This window comes from Leishmania braziliensis, chromosome 3 (genome assembly GCF_000002845.2).
Source record: "Leishmania braziliensis MHOM/BR/75/M2904 complete genome, chromosome 3".
Lineage (NCBI taxonomy): Eukaryota > Euglenozoa > Kinetoplastea > Trypanosomatida > Trypanosomatidae > Leishmania > Leishmania braziliensis.
In genome coordinates, this window is record NC_009296.2 from 346,987 (window position 1) to 362,421 (window position 15,435).

The window sequence follows — 15,435 nt, forward strand, 5'->3', positions numbered from 1 at the left end:
TGGAAACAACGAGACATGATACAGAATCGGGTGGAAAGCAGAGAACAACGGGGTAAAAGACAGTGCAGTAGTTCGCACCAGGTTAAGGACTGAAAACAACCGTAGAGCCACAGGCACAGGGTAGCGTAAAAGAGTAACAGAACACGAAATCGGGTGGAAGAAAACGAATAAGCCAAATTGTGGACCTGGGCGCCTTCACCCTTGCAGTACACAGCAGGGATATCCACCCGTTGAAAAGACAACGGTGCCCTGTCTGTAGAGCCCCATACACAACACGAGGGTCTTTGGACGTCCCAAGGCATCACAAATGCGGGGGAAGGGAAAGCGTGGCGCACAAGCGATTGGCCTTCTGTGAGTCAACAGCTCTCCGTTCAGAGTCACAGCCCACACCGCAGCACACGTCAACGTGTCGCGAAACAGTAGCCATACCTTACACAAGGCAGCACAGGAAAACGGACAGTGGGCTTTCGCAGGAGCGTCATGGACTCATCGGCAACGAGAAGGCAGAGGTAGGTCACGAGAAGGTCGCGCGTGCGTCCACAGTGGGATAAGTTAACGAGCGCCGCGAGACAACGGCAAAACAGATACACAAAAAGACGAACTCAGAGTGAGCGGGCGTTAGGCACGCAAGGGAGAGACAAGACATATTACTCTCCTAGCTGCCAGAAAGAGTGGGCAAGGCAAAGAGAAACGATAACTTAGCATTAGGAACGGAGTGAGATGCGTCTTGTGAGACGCACCTCATTAGACAAACGGCGCTTCGCACTTCATAGACTGAAAATGTCGCCCCCCCTCCTCCTCCACAGGGCTCCATCAAAATCCACTGGCATTCACGCGTCTCTGGAGACACCTCTTTTGACGCCAGCTTTTAGGGGTTGCTCTCACCACCCGTCATCTCTCCATCACCGTGAGCCCGCTTTGCCGACTTTTTGCGATGACGCGACAGCTTAACCCACACGTAGTTAAGATGGACTTTGGCCGATATATGGACGTCATCCAAGTGCCGTACCGCGCTGTGATTCGCTTCAATCTTTCGTAACCTCGGTGCACCAGAGAGCGGTGCCAGACTCCGTAGTTGACGGCAGTGGCTGACGTCCATGTACATCAGCGCCGGGCAGCGGTTAAGTCCGTCGAGGCTTAGCAAGCCACTCCAGCAGGCAATAATGCTCTGTAGTCGCGGCGCGCCAGCCAAGGGCGCGAGACTGGTCAACCTCGCGCAACGACTAAGGTGGAGGAACTCGAGTTGGGGGCAACAGTTCAGCCCATCAACGCTGTCGACAGCGCTTTCAGATGCCTTAATGACTTTCAACTTGGACAACCCTGAGAGTGGCGCCAGACTCGCCAGCTCATGACAGCCGGTGAAGTCAACACACTCTAGCTGCAGACACCGTTCGAGTCCGTCGACACTCCGCACGCCTGTCCAGGAAGCATCGACGACCCTCAGCTGTGGCGCGCCAGCCAGCGGCACGAGACTCATCAGCTCCTTTGCGCATCGGAAGCTCACATTTTCGAGCTCAGGACAAGTGCCAAGCCCATCGATGCAGTTCAGAGGGCACCCGCGAACGTTGAGAGTCCGCAATCGTGGAGCACCAGCTAGCGGTGCGAGACTCGTCAGTCTGCGCGAATCGGTCAAGTTGACGCTCTCGAGGTGCAGGCATCTCTTGAGGCCGTCGAGGGTTTCCGTGCCGGTCAGCATAGCACTGATCACTCTTAACTGTAGAGCTCCGGCCAATGGCGCGAGGCTCCGTAGTTGCTTCAGCTCCGTGAAGTTGACCTTCTCGAGGCACGCGCATAAGTTCAGTCCCTCAATCAACTGAACTCCGCTCCACGCTGCGTTGATGCTCCGCAGGCATGGTGACCCTGACAGCGATGTAAGGCTCAGGAGCTGAACGCACCAGCTGAAATCCACACTTTCCAAGTGTGGACACGTGCACAGCCCATCAATGTTGCGCACCGCGCAATGTGTGGCGGCGAGCGTCTGCAGCCGCGGTGCTCCTGCAAGTGGTGCCAAGCTGGTCAGCCTTTCGCACTCCGTGAATCGCACCTCTTCCAGGTTCGGACAGTCGGCAAGCCCGTCAAGACTTTCCACATCACTGCTTACAACAGAAATGAATCTCAATTGTGCAGCTCCTGCCAGTGGAGCGAGACTGCGTAAATCGCGACAGTGCACAAAGCTCACGTCGACGAGGGCTCGGCAGAGCCCGAAGCACGTAAGCTGCTCTACCTGTGCGCCGACAAACGAGAGGCTTTCCAAATGACGAGCACAGGCCAGTGTGTGCAGGGAAAGCTCACGCTGTTGCATCCCGTGGATGGAAAGCCTTGCCAACGCTGGAAGCGTCCCAATCAGCTGCACTGTCGTGGTGCTGCAGCCGCCAACGTGTAGGGAGCGCAAGGTATGCGCGGGTGACGCAAGCACAGCGCGGAGTGCAGCGTCAATCTCAGAGGTCACACGCGCATCGACTCGTTCGGGCTCCAGAGCGTATGGATTCAGAATATAGTACTCTTTCAAACCCAGCTCGACGACTTCGACCATGGAGGCCACGTCCGTAGATGCACCCAGGACCGCGAAAAGTGCAGATGCGCCCTGTGCCTTCACTGGCAGCGCGCTTTTCCGTAGCCACCAGCTGGAAAAGCCAAGCACCAGGTTCAAATCGTGCGGTACACGACCATCCCCCACCGTGTGAAAAATACGGTTTCCAGAAAAATCGACTGTCCGCCAGCTGTTCCCCACAGCGTCAAGCGCAAGCTCGTTATACAGTCGCACATTAGGCGACACCGCAGCCATGGTAAAGAAGGCGCTACCAGACACAAAGCACAGCACCAGCGCCAAGGGATCGTCCTTCATTGTCTCCAGAATTCGGTATCCTCTGTTGCAGCTCATTCTGTACACCTCTGTTGAGAGTAAGCGTTCATGTACATCTTGCACTGCGCGAACAGTGTGGTTCATCTTCGCAACGTTAGCAGTGCGCAACAGCGCTGTAGAGGAGTCTTTCCAATGAAAAACAAGGAGCGCTTATGGTCTACCTCGACGGCAACAGAGTAGCAAGAGAGCGAGAGAGAGATCCGTGAAAGGCGGCAGACAAAGAGAAGGCGAGAGGCGCTGTTGCAGGGAGACGAACAGGACAGGGGGTGCGTAATGAAGAGAGAAGTTGGTAGTCATACGCACACGCCAATGAGATCCGGCCTATATGCACGCCGTGTTGGGCCTCACGCGCTTGTTTTTCTGCTGAACTGTATCGGAGAGAACGCCTTCCTTCTCTCCCTCACGAGAAAGTGAGTAAGGAAGGAAGCCGCAAATTCCTTGGGGTGTGCTCAAACAAAAAAGCCGACCTCGGTAGAGCTGTTATGTGGGTCTGACGCTTTCCACCTGCACCGAGCGTAACGAGCGGTCAAACAAGTGATGGCTGCCGTTGTGCAGTCGAGGGATGCAGTAGTATGCACCTCAATCTGTGCTTCCGTATAGGTATAGCCTCCCAAAAAAAAAAAAAAAACGAAAGAAGAAACACAAACGCTATAAACGCCACTGTGCTAAACACAGTCGAATGTCACCGATACAGCGCAAGGGACAGGAACGAAAACTCCAAAAGGGAGGTAGAATTCTCGTAGCGCAGGTCTCGCCCGCACGCTAGTCCTTGTGTCCTCCGACGCACTGTGGAAAGACTGGCGGCACAATGAATGCGTACAAAGCAGGAAATAAAGTCAGAGTCACTCTTCCAACGGTGCCACAACCCAAACAAAGGATGTCCCAGTGCACGGCAGCGGTCGTGTGCGTCGCCGCCGGAGGAGCACCGGGCATCCCTGAGAGTGGAGACGTGTTATGAAGACCCTGCCATCGCCGCTGTTTTCCGAGTGGGGCCTTCCCAATGGGAAGAAGGCCAAAATGCGAAGAACCGCGAAGCAGCGAATAGATCCATAAGAAAGGAAAAACAAGCGCATTCTGGACTCGTACAACTTTCAGAGGAACATGTCAAGAGGGGTATTGTGTGGAACTTTATGGGCAGAGAGAAACGGTGGAAAAGAGAATAGAAAAGAGCAACGTAGCTAAAATCGGGTACGTCACTGGGGTCCCTCAATCACACGAGAAAGGGGGCAGAGGCTAACAGGAAAACGGCACGTCTCCATAGCGTAACGGTCACTTGAGGGCTGCAGAGCTTGCGGCCACCCACTGGCACAAAAGAAGCACCAGCGAACACTTTCAAAGAACCCACTAAGCGAAGGTGCCTCGCCACATCACAACAAATGATGACTATCAAAGAAACCGCTATCGATGCGCGTTTGGTTTCAAACTATCCCATTTTCTTTAGTTGTGTGCCACTCTCACTTCACAGCCGGGAGAAACAAGAACGCTACACACAAAACAAGAAAATGAGAGGATCATCAGAAACACAGTGCATCGGAACGGCAAACAGGACGATGCGTCACTTCACTGCCGGGCAGGACAGAGGAACGCCGAGGGAGAAAAGAAGAAGGAAAAAGATAAAGTCACCATCAAGTAGTGGTGACAGAATGTATGCACACATAGACGCACTGCACGAATCGTAAAGCACATGAAGCCGCCATGGAGAAGACGGACAAGCAGAAAGAAAAAAAAGAAGGCGGTGGTTGGAGAAGGTCGAGAGAAACCTGAGGTACAACGTGAGAGAAGAGGGATACTAAGGGAAGAATATGTCGGAAAGGGATGTCCCTGCAGAATAAGAAAGCATGCGTCCTGTATACATCCAGGCAAACGCGCGCAAGCTGCCGCTCACTGACCAGCAGGATGCGCTTTGTGGATGTGGCCCTCTCTCCTGCGGTAGGGAGTGAGACATCTTGCGCGCGTAGGCTGCCCGTCCGGCAGGCGGCACAGACAAAGCAGGACTAGGAAGCTGACAGGGAATAGCGGGCGGTAGCAAGGGACACTCCAAAGACGCTCATCCCGGTGCGGGACTGCAGCGGTCCAAGTGCGGTGTCACCTCTGCCAGGGAGGCCGACTAAGAGAAGTACCTCACGTTGCAAACAACACGATATGCCCGTCACACTAGTGCAGTTCAGAATGTCCACCACCGCGAGCAGGGAGCACATGCCGGGGAGTAAGAGTTGCCACCCACCTCTCTCTCGCCTACTGCATCACGTCTCATCGGTGTTAGCAGTAGTGCACGATAAGTAGCGTCTACATTGTTGCTGCAGTACGGCAAGAGGACGAGTACTACGCAGGTGCTGCTCATCACCAATATGATGCTCTTCATCACAGTGAAGTCGGGCTGAGCCGGCATGGGACTTGTAATTCCACTCAGTAACGGGAAGGCAGCTAGCCGGCGGCACGCAGCGAAACCAGACACCTCGATTCACTGGAGGCAAAAAAGAGAGGCGATGCTTGTCCATGAGGTTCGTGAAAAGTACTTCTCGCAGGGACCCCGAGCCGCGAGGAGACTGCGTTGCTCCGACCGTCTTGCCGTTGGAGAAGTCCACGGCCGAGAGCAACGGGTTCTCAGTGGGAAGGAGGAGCTTCTTGAGGGAGGTGTCCATCAGAGGCCGCCTCGCGCAGCCACACGCCGCCAGTCAGCGTCGATACTTCCCCACACGCACACACAGGGGCAGTTACCAAAGCTCAACACCTCTAGGCGAGGGACTGCCACAGAAAGTGAAGAGATGACGGACGCTGCCGTGTTGCAGGGAGCACAACATATTCCCTGTGCCGGGTGCACCACCCCTCATTTCATTCCACCACTACGTGCATGCACAGCAAAATGCGACCCCAGTAAAATGAGGGTCATGTGTCCAATGTCGAGGTGGTGCAGCGGCGCGATCGCTGCGCCACCTCAAAAACTGTTACAGGGGGCACAAAGATCGATCACATCACGCTTTGGAAATGTCCAGCAGATGCAGAGCGCCTACTGCGTACCCCGTCTATATGACGGGAAATTTACAAAGCACTCCATGTTCGCGATGCTGACACTACGAGAAGCGTCGCTTTTTCACAAGGCCTGGGAAGTTGTCACAGTCGCTACACAGAGGCACCACCGCATCGCTGGTCCTCACACACTCCCAAGCTTGCCAGGGAAGTCCCCTGCACTGGGTGAGACCCTGCAGGTTCTCTTCCATCTTCAAAAAGGTCCATTATTCGATGCTCCAAGGCGACAAATTACACCTCGATCGCGAGGCGTTCGTCGTCGCCAACGCCGCTGCTGTGCAAGCAGCGGTTCCACACGGACTCCATGACGAGGGCCACGCCAACCTCCCCCTCCCTTGAGAACGCTTGTTCACCATCGGATCGCACCTCTACACGATAGCCTGGGCTCACACAAGGAACCCATTCACACACAGCGCATGGCACAGAGCTGGTACAAGGGATGCGCACACTCATCGCTTTCCACGGCCTTGAGTGCCGCCGCAAAATGGGAACTCGAATCCGCGTATTGGGTCACGCAATTTAACCGAGGAAGGCAGAACATGAAGACGAGAGAAGCGGCCATAAGCAACGCAGGCAGGGAAGACAGACAGACAGCCGCAGAGAAAGAGAGAGAGAGACGCAAGAAGAAACTCGAGACGAAACGCAGAGCGAGACAGGCGCAAGTCATGTGAGTGCAATGAACGGCAGAGTGGCAACGCTGCGTCACGGACAACAAAGAGAACGTAGAATGAAAGTGGGAAATGAAAGGCGGCGTACACAACAGTAGAAAGCAGCGGCGAATCGCTCAGGCAGTCAGAGTGAACGCAAAGCATCCTTCGCTTGCAGAGAGATCGCGCGAATAGGGAATGAGCGCGACGCACAAGGATCCGAGACGACGGAAAAGAACGAAGAGAAATGGAGAGAAGGGAAAAGAGAGCTCAGGGTGGCGCACACAAAGAACTGAAGGTAGGAAGTGGGTGATTGGTGTGCAGCACGTCACCCAGAGGTGAGCAAACGTGCACAGAACGGCGACGCAAGATGCCGTTCGCTCGCGCACTGTAGCTCTCCGCTGTGCCCATCACACAGCACAGCCCGGGCGCACACAGAAGAATGCTGCGGGAGACTCAGACTTACTCGAGGTATCCTTGTACTTTTTCTGGCTACACACCTATCGTTGCCGCTCCTCTTAAGGAGAAATGCTACACGTTTTGCTGCTGCCGATGCTGTAAATGCAAGTACGGAACTGTGCTCTCTGTTGGCCCGTCTGCACTCCGCTGCTCATTTCGTGACTTCGCCACTCCCGTCCTCCAGGCACACCTTCAATAGTTGGTCGTAAGCCTTCCTTGATATGCTGCCCATAATCGTCTTCTGCGCCCACCGCGGCAGCAGCGGTGGTATACCGACATTGCTTGCAGAGGTAATGACAAGAAGGGTGCCGGGTAACAGTGCCGTCCCACGTGTCGTACGGGACTGCGTATCCTTCCAAACATCGTAAACTAGCTTGGTGCTTCTTACATCGAGCATGCTTCCCATTGTGCAGAGCTGGCGAAGCTGGTCGGAGTTGCAAAACAGTTGCGCCTCTGCTTCGGCGATCGGGACGAGGACCACATGCTGGAAATTCATGTCTACCTCTTCACACGGCACCGCCTCGCGGTTCGCCTGGATCCAGTCACGAAGCGATGGTGCAGCTGCGGAAGCCTCCTCACGCGCGCGTTTGGAGCCGCTGAAAATAATGTCGTACATTTTAGTAGAGGTGCCAACGTCCCCAGACATGTCCGCAGCGCTTTCACGGAAGCTGTAGGCGTAGGATAGACGCTCGTACTGAAACAGCCGGTCCGCCAGGCCGAAGCGGCGGAGCACAGAACCGCCGACGCGGTGGCAGAACCAACCATGGTCCAGCATGACGTCAGCAACATCTGGAATAAGGGTGCACTCATCGCCGCAGCAATGGGAGAACTTTTTCGCCACAGTGGCGAGGGGTCGACGCAACACCTCGGCGTCAGGTAGTGTAGAAGGGCAGTTTCCCGCAAACTGTTCAAAATGGGTGTAGTTACGGTCCCAGCCGCGCCGAAGAGTCACATTGGTGAGGTACTCATACACGGTAGAAGTGGGAACCCCAGGGAAGAATCCGACAACACGCATCACAGGTGACTTGCCACCGGTCGAGTCTACGTACTCAGCGCGCAATCGGAGAATCTGCAGCTGTGTCGTGTTTGCCTCGTAGCCGCGGTGAAAATCGTCGGATTCGATCTCCCACGGAATATCCTGATCCTGAAGTCGTATGCTCCCAAGAGCATCTAGTGTGCGTGCATCCGGTGCGCCGAATACTGAAGAACTAAACGCTGGAGCACACAGTGCATACTGGGAAGGGGTCACCGCGTTCCCTACAACCGCGGCCGCGGTGGCCCGAAGGAAGAGAGAGAGAGGCGGCATAGCCCCTAGTGCCCCTTATGGAATGCTCAAAGAGAGTGTGTATCACTCCGTGAAGGTGACGCAAAAGAGACTGTGTCACGTAGTGTGCATGTACGAGGACAATGGCGATGAAGCGAGAAAAAAGAGAGAGGTGCGCCGTAAACAGTGGTACCAGCGATACAGGGCAAAAAAAAAAAAATGGCATTGACGGGAAAAAACACGCGGACATGGACCCGCCTCTGAAAGGCTCCCCACACTTTCGCCAACATGGCACACCCCGCCCCGTTGAGCCACTTCGCCTTCCTCACTCCGTGCCGCGAGTAACCCAATAAGAGGAAAGGGATACCACAAGCGCAACTGCCATCCAATTTGTCGGCAGATGCGATGGAGCACTAGAAGGAGAGAAGCAGTTCACAGATGTCGTCTCGAATGTGTGTCTAGAAAGCGTGGCATTCACCTCAGCTCTCCGCAGAAACACAACGACGCCGAGCGAGTAGCGCACAGCGAACGCAGCTCTGCTTCGTTTCTCTGCTTTCTTGTAGGGTACGCACACGAAAATCAGTCACGAGCAAATGAAGAAATGAAAAGGGAAACGAAGTCAATATGCCAGCACGCTATTCACACCTTGGATTGGCCGAACTTGCGGATCTGGACCTGAAAAGCCAGGGAATCAGCGAATTTGTGACCCTTGCGGGTCAGACGCTGACCAGACTGCGCACCAGGCTCCACAAGCCCAAGCTTCGTCAGAGACTTGCAGGCCCAGTGGAGAGGACCGGTAGAGGAGTTGACGGTGTGCTCGGGGCGGCTGCCGTAGTTCTTCTTGTTGCCGAAGCGCTTGCTTAGACCACCGTAACCCACGCCAGGGCGCAGGTAGATGGCGCGAAGGACGGCGGCACAGCGGACATAGTACCAGTCCGGGTTCTGCGGAGCGCGCTCGCGGCCGTGGGAGCTCTTGATGAGCTCGGTGCAGTTCGGCACAAAGATCTTGCCCTCCTGCTTGAAGTGGCGGGCCGCCGTCTTGATCCAGCGCCACGCGCTGACATCCTTCAGGGTTGCGCCCTTCCTCTTGCCGATGCGGCGGATCTTGTTCTTCAGAGCAGCCATGCTCGGGTACGATGCTGCTGTACAGGCACGTTTGGAGAACGGAGACAGGAGTGTATTGAGTGGTGTGCGAGCAGAAGGAAAGCATTGGCGACGCGGACCGGCGCGGGCAAGAGTGGGTGTGAAAAGGGTGGAGATGGAGTCGTCATGCAGATGAGGTTGCAAAAGATAAACAGGACAGACAAGAGTGTGAGCAGAGCGATGCATTGAGAGCACACCAGCGCCAGTGGGTGCATGGAAAGGAACGAGAGGGGAGCGCAGCACATTTCAGTAGTACAACAAGGCTCGGCACGCACGCCATCGTGTATGAAACACGAGCAGCGAGGAGGACGACTCCTACCAAGAGAGAGGTGCGAAGGCGCTGTAGATGGCGCACAGATAATCGGAAGCATCATGCAGCGATTAACAACCACGGATATCGCAGAAGTCATCTTCTGCTGTGTTTTGTTCCTCAGTGTGTCTCGTCCATGTCCTGTGAAAGCTAGTGGCACTGTAAGAGGCAGCTAACTAAACGAAGTCACGCATAATCTTGGTGACTACGTCATCATGCTCCACGATACCTTTGCCCTCATTGAACTCACGCGTGAAATCGTCGATGGAGTGAAAGAGCGCCTCGATCGCGTCGCGGTCGCTCTGACACAGAGCGCCTGTCTGCTCGTCCTCGGAGGAGGTCTCGATGGCCGCTGAAGGCGCGACATCGCAGTCAGCGGCAGTGGCGGGGAAGGCACCCGTATCACCTTTGGCTTGATGGTCGTCGAAGAGTCCTGCGTAGCGACGTCGTAAAACGGACAGCTCAATGAGCAGCAGTCGACGGAGGGCGTCCTGGTCCTTGTCAGAGAGGCGTCTCTCGGCCTCCGATGATGCTGGGTGTTCCATCGCTAGCAACGCTTCTGGCTCGCATGACGTTTATGTCGCAGTGAAAAGAAAAAGGAAAGAGGGAGGCAGCAGAGAGAAAACAGAGACTCAAAACGCAGAGGGGGGAACGCTGGCATGCGACACGGCATGCGCGGCAGAACCACGGACGAGGCAGAAAGCAAAAAGACGCAACTTGGTACGTCTTAGCTACAGAGCCAGGCAAGACCACTGTGACATCGCTACTGGCTTACTTCCACAGTAAATCTGAGATGAACTTTCGAGCCCCCTCAACGCCCCTTCCCAGCGTTCTCGGGTTACCCCTTTTTTCGACGATTCTTCCCTTTCGTGGTTTTTTCCCACGGAAGAGCATAATTCCAGAGCAGCAGGGCAGCAGGCAGTAGAGAACAATGGGAAGAAACGGATCAATCAACATCGCTGTTAATAATGCTATCACTGGGGTAGCAACTGGCATAAACAGCAAGAGGTGCAGTGGTGCACAGGGCGTTGACGAGAAAGAGAGGATTTCCAAGAGCATCGAACATGTCGACGCCGATGGCACCGTCCAGGATGGAAAACCCGCAGCTCGCGTAGTCCTCTGCACTCCCCCATACGCTGCACCAGCACCCACTTTGCTGACACTCCACTCGCAGGCGCCACTCTACACATGCGTCAAAGGCGCGTTGAGTTTTCACGCTAATCGGCGAAAAGATTCGAAGAAAAGAAATGCACGAAAATAGGGAGAGTTCGGCATTTGGCTGACTTCGAAACTCGTCCAGATTGGCATACGGTGCTGTCTTCCCTGCGCCACAACCCAGTTCTACAAACATGTTAGGGTTTTCATACACCTCGCATACACGCTTCCGGCTCTTGGGGGCACAACGCGTGGTGTGCTGAGTACAGGAATTCCAAAAATGGCCCTCCAATTGCTCTTTCGTAAACCAGAATGGGGAGGCGTAGGAGTTCCTCCTCGTGCGCTCGGCGAGGCTCTCTGCTTCCTCTGCTACCTGCGTCACAGACGACCCGCTGCACGAGAGAAAGTCGGAGAGATCAACGTGCAGCGGAACATCGCCGCGGTTCAGAGAAAATTGCCTCAGTCGCCTCCCATGCGTCAAAATGACCTGAGCTTCCGCGATCCGCATGTCGAAGCCACCATGCGCGTCGCGGAGACAGAAAGATTCCGTCGCGCTTCTGCCGTCCCCATAGATTTGTCTGCCTAGTTGAATCTTCTGTGCTGTCGTCGCCAGCAATTCGACGCCGCTTAGTGCCCCTCTAGCCTCTGCAGAAAGTCTAGACAGCCACCACGGAGAGGGTCGCCCCAGAACATCGTTTAGCAGACTAGCAGGGATGTTAGGCATGTCTTCTGATTGCAGTTTGTCACGTGCTTGGCCACTACAGGGTGCATTCAGTATTTTCACGTTGAGTGAGGAAGCCCATGATCGACTTAGAGAAAGAAGTCAGGAGCGAAAGAGACCAAATGAAACGGAAGGAGCGAGAAGAATTGAGACGTCCACGTAAGAGAGCGGGACGGTGCCTGCGTTGACTAACTCGCAGTGGAAACCTAGAAATTGAAAAGCTCGACAAGGAACTGGAAGCACATGGGTGCTGCATCCGCCACGATGTCGATACAGCCCAACAAACATATCCAGCACAAGTAACAAGATCACGTTGAAGAAGACGCCTCAGTTAATCATGACAATCTGTTGTGAAATCCTGTCAGCCTTCGGCAGCCCGTCTGTTGTATGAACGTCGTAAAGTGCGGCAAAGGAAGGCCCACTGGTGGGCGATCTGCACACGTGCCCGTCTGCTCGTCATCAGCAAAACCTCCATCTTTCATTGAGTGAGAGAGGCGAAGTGACTACATCATAGTTACCTCACTGTGATGAGAAAGGATAGGTGGTGTACTTCCTTTTATATTTTCTTTCAAGGTCCTGCATCCTGCACATTAGAGAGGGCAGCCATATATCACTGAGAAAAAAAAAGAAATGAGAGAAGCCCTGCGGTCACTGCAAAGGCAACAGGAAACACGAATGGCTGGCGCACAGACAATCAAGTCAAGCAAACAACAAACGATAGGAAGTAACCAAGAACGGATTTTTTTTTCTTTGAAGACGGCGTTCTTTCCTTTTCACTTTTCGCTCTGCGTGTGAAAAGGTGCCTTCTGGCTGTTGTCTGGGATTGTCTCTGTTGTTTTCTCCATTTTTTCTTTCGTCTTGAATGGAAACCCAAAAACAGAGCTAAAAAGAGTGCCTGTTTCAGCGCTTCGGCTGATGGACTTTTTCTCGCCGAGGTTTTTTTCGACAGTTTGCCCCTTTTCGCTAGTTTGTTGGGTTTCGCTTGGCAGGTCACCTGTCGCGTAGGTACTTTGAAGGTAGAGGCATGGGCAGAAACACAAAAGAAACTCGCAAAGCAAATGAGAAAAAGGAAAGATACGGGCATTGAGGCGCAGGAAGCAAACAAAAAGAATAGCGAACATCTCAACAATTGCTCTCTGCGCTGACGTACCAGACGCTAACGACACAAGGAGAAAACTTCTCCATGTTCAGGACCTCACATAACTTTTTCCTTAAACGGTTTCGCTTTTCGCCTGTTCCTGTGTCCGAGCTTCTCGAACTCCACCCCTCATTCCCCAGTGTTTTGTAGAATTCGTTGGTGTTTCGTTTTTTTCCTTGGCGTATCGGTGTCTTTTCTCCAGTCTCTGTTGGGCATTTGCTTAGTGCCGCTCACACACACAACAGTTGCCTGCGGTCACCCCACTTGTCAGTGCACAAAACTGCGTTTCCAATTGCGTGCTGTTCTTTTTTGGAGCGGAGGAATAGTAGTGAAGAGAAGAAGAGCAAAATATTCATTTGAGCCCAAAGCAAACACTCCGCTTTCAGACTGGGTCTTCTTTCTCCCTTCACTCTGCGTTCGTGGATACCAACAATGAACCAAACGTGGCGTGAAGTCAGCGAAAATAGAAGCAAAAGTAACGACGTTTTCTCATGAGGTAAAGAGTTGTGCACTGATGTGTGTGAGAGTGTGTGCGTGTGTGGGTGTCTTCTTCGTTGGTGAGGAATTCGTGTTAATCTGTTTGCTTGACGAGAGAGAGACTGCGCTTGGGTGTAGAACGAGAGAGAGAGCGCATTCGTTTCGAGAAGCAGGAACCACTCATGCAAAACAAAGTGTCACTAGGCAAACACTAACCGATGGAAAAACGGCGAAAAGAAAAAATGATGCGCAAACGGCTTTCGAGTCATTTTGCTTTTATACAGCCTTTCCGCCACAAAACACCCCCCTCCCCCAACACTTACACGCAGATACATGCAGGCATGCACTAGAGTACCTACACACATACACATGGACACATTTTGACGAAACTGTGTACACCCGCTAGTGCGTTGGCTACGCACGACGCACGGAGCTTTGGCAGACAACAATCACTGACCCTTGGATTCACCGTAGAAAGAACGAGCACCGGAGAGGAGATGCAGTTAAACTGCACCGCGATCAGCCCGTACACGTTTAAGTACTCCACGCCAACGCAACGGAAAATAGTGAGTGCCTTTTGTTGTGACACTGCGCTGTTTTTGCAGCTGCGGCGATCGCGATCTCGAAGTCGTTGCTAATTGTTCCTCTTTTTCGGAAGGGTGAAGCCTCCGACAAGGCAGCACGAAGAACGAGAATCACGTAAAAAAAAGGGTCATGCGAGCACCAGAGAGACAGCGAAATTGCAGTTCACAAAACAGAACAATTCTCAACTCGATAATCGGAGGAAAACATCTGTAGATGAAAACACAAACACAAGCACGCCAACGTGCATACAGATGCAGCTGATCCACAGAGACACAAACAGAAAAGAATAAGCGAAGCAGGACAAGAAAAAAAACCTTCGTTACTCGTGACCGTCAAAGGCAAAAGAAAAAAAAGGGTGGCATCAATGAATCATGTTTAAGTCGCTTGGTCTCTGACTTCGGTCTGCGTGCCTTGCGCACATGTGATCACGGGTGAGGACAGAACAAAGTTTTGACGGCGACAACGTAAATCTAAACACAAAATCGTAAGCAAAGAGGGAGCGAAAGGTTGAGCATTCAAAAGAGGAGCGAAGAGAAGTGCACATGTACAAACACACAAAACGGGGGGAAAGGAATAATCTATGAATGAGGAGCGTTGAAGTCCAACATGAACACAGAAAGGAACAACATGGTATCCTTATGTCCGCTCTCCTTGCTGGAACGACAGACACAAATCACGATTTGGTCGACGTCGTCTCCTCCACTCCTACACGATTCTCCACAGCGGAACAAAGGCCATCGTCGTTGTGTGGCGCCAATAAGCTACCTAAAAAGGAGAGAAGATATAAGAGAAAAAAAAACGCTTCTTTCGTATGCGTGTTTTCCTGTGTGTCACTCGTCACAAAGTTCACCATACAAGCGCCTCGGGCACGCGAACACACACACACACACACACACACACACAAGCACGAAAACGACCAGAGACAGGGAAGGGGGGGAGATGGCCACACAAAACGACACTACTTCGCGAAACGGAGTGCTTGGGAGCGAAAATGACAACAGAAAAGAAAAAATGTTTGTCTGGGACTGAGGGAAAAAAAAACAAGAGGACAAAACGATGCCCATCAGAGAAGTGGCGTGAAAGAAAACGGGATGCAGACAGCGAGTCGTGGAATCCGAGCCATACACGCACGCACAGAGACGAGCAAACACTTGACAACAACAAAGGGCGAAAAAAAAAAACACTTTAAAGAAAACCGCATTTTGAATGTTACTCCTCCACAGCAAAGACACACCACAAAATGGTGTGCCTCGTTTACTTATTCTCTCACCCAGCCGTTACATCAACACAGCAGAGAAGAAGAACAGCAAAGGTAAGCAGAGCATCAAAGCAAAGATGGCAGCACACGAGCACAACAAAAAGGGAGAGAAAACCCTGAGGAGAGACAAAGTGAGAGAGAGAGAGAGAGGGAGGGAGGGGAGAAACACTGAGAAGGAAAGGGCCACGGAAATGTCGAAGCACAGAAAAGAGGCAGACAAAGCAAGGTCAGAGAGGAACAGTGAGAGCTGGGGTGCAAGGAAAGACGCGAAAACGCAAGAAAGAGATTGTAACCAGAATACGGCATCCAAAGAGAACTGATACTCACACGCGAAAAGGAAAAGATGCGGGTGCAAACGCGCCAACACAGGTCCAAACAAGGGGCGAGA

The 15,435-nt window shown here is 53.2% G+C and overlaps 5 protein-coding genes across 5 annotated transcripts; all 5 read right to left on the reverse strand.

Annotated features, from left to right (window-relative positions):
* Positions 1-868: 868 nt before the first annotated feature.
* LBRM_03_0900 (conserved hypothetical protein) lies at positions 869-2,947 on the reverse strand (the record flags this gene model as incomplete). The annotated part of the gene is made up of 1 exon (XM_001561630.2): positions 869-2,947. The coding sequence occupies one exon, from the start codon at positions 2,945-2,947 to the stop codon at positions 869-871; it is 2,079 nt and encodes a 692-aa protein (XP_001561680.2).
* A 4,200-nt stretch (positions 2,948-7,147) lies between these two features.
* LBRM_03_0910 (conserved hypothetical protein) lies at positions 7,148-8,302 on the reverse strand (the record flags this gene model as incomplete). The annotated part of the gene is made up of 1 exon (XM_001561631.1): positions 7,148-8,302. One exon carries the CDS (start codon positions 8,300-8,302, stop codon positions 7,148-7,150), a length of 1,155 nt encoding a protein of 384 aa, XP_001561681.1.
* Positions 8,303-8,899: 597 nt separating this feature from the next.
* On the reverse strand, positions 8,900-9,589 carry LBRM_03_0920 (40S ribosomal protein S19 protein; the record flags this gene model as incomplete). Its single annotated transcript, XM_001561632.1, has 1 exon — positions 8,900-9,589. The coding sequence occupies one exon, from the start codon at positions 9,587-9,589 to the stop codon at positions 8,900-8,902; it is 690 nt and encodes a 229-aa protein (XP_001561682.1).
* Positions 9,590-9,889: 300 nt separating this feature from the next.
* LBRM_03_0930 (conserved hypothetical protein) lies at positions 9,890-10,258 on the reverse strand (the record flags this gene model as incomplete). Its single annotated transcript, XM_001561633.2, has 1 exon — positions 9,890-10,258. The coding sequence occupies one exon, from the start codon at positions 10,256-10,258 to the stop codon at positions 9,890-9,892; it is 369 nt and encodes a 122-aa protein (XP_001561683.2).
* A 401-nt stretch (positions 10,259-10,659) lies between these two features.
* Positions 10,660-11,592, reverse strand: LBRM_03_0940 (conserved hypothetical protein; the record flags this gene model as incomplete). The annotated part of the gene is made up of 1 exon (XM_001561634.2): positions 10,660-11,592. The coding sequence occupies one exon, from the start codon at positions 11,590-11,592 to the stop codon at positions 10,660-10,662; it is 933 nt and encodes a 310-aa protein (XP_001561684.2).
* Positions 11,593-15,435: the final 3,843 nt, after the last annotated feature.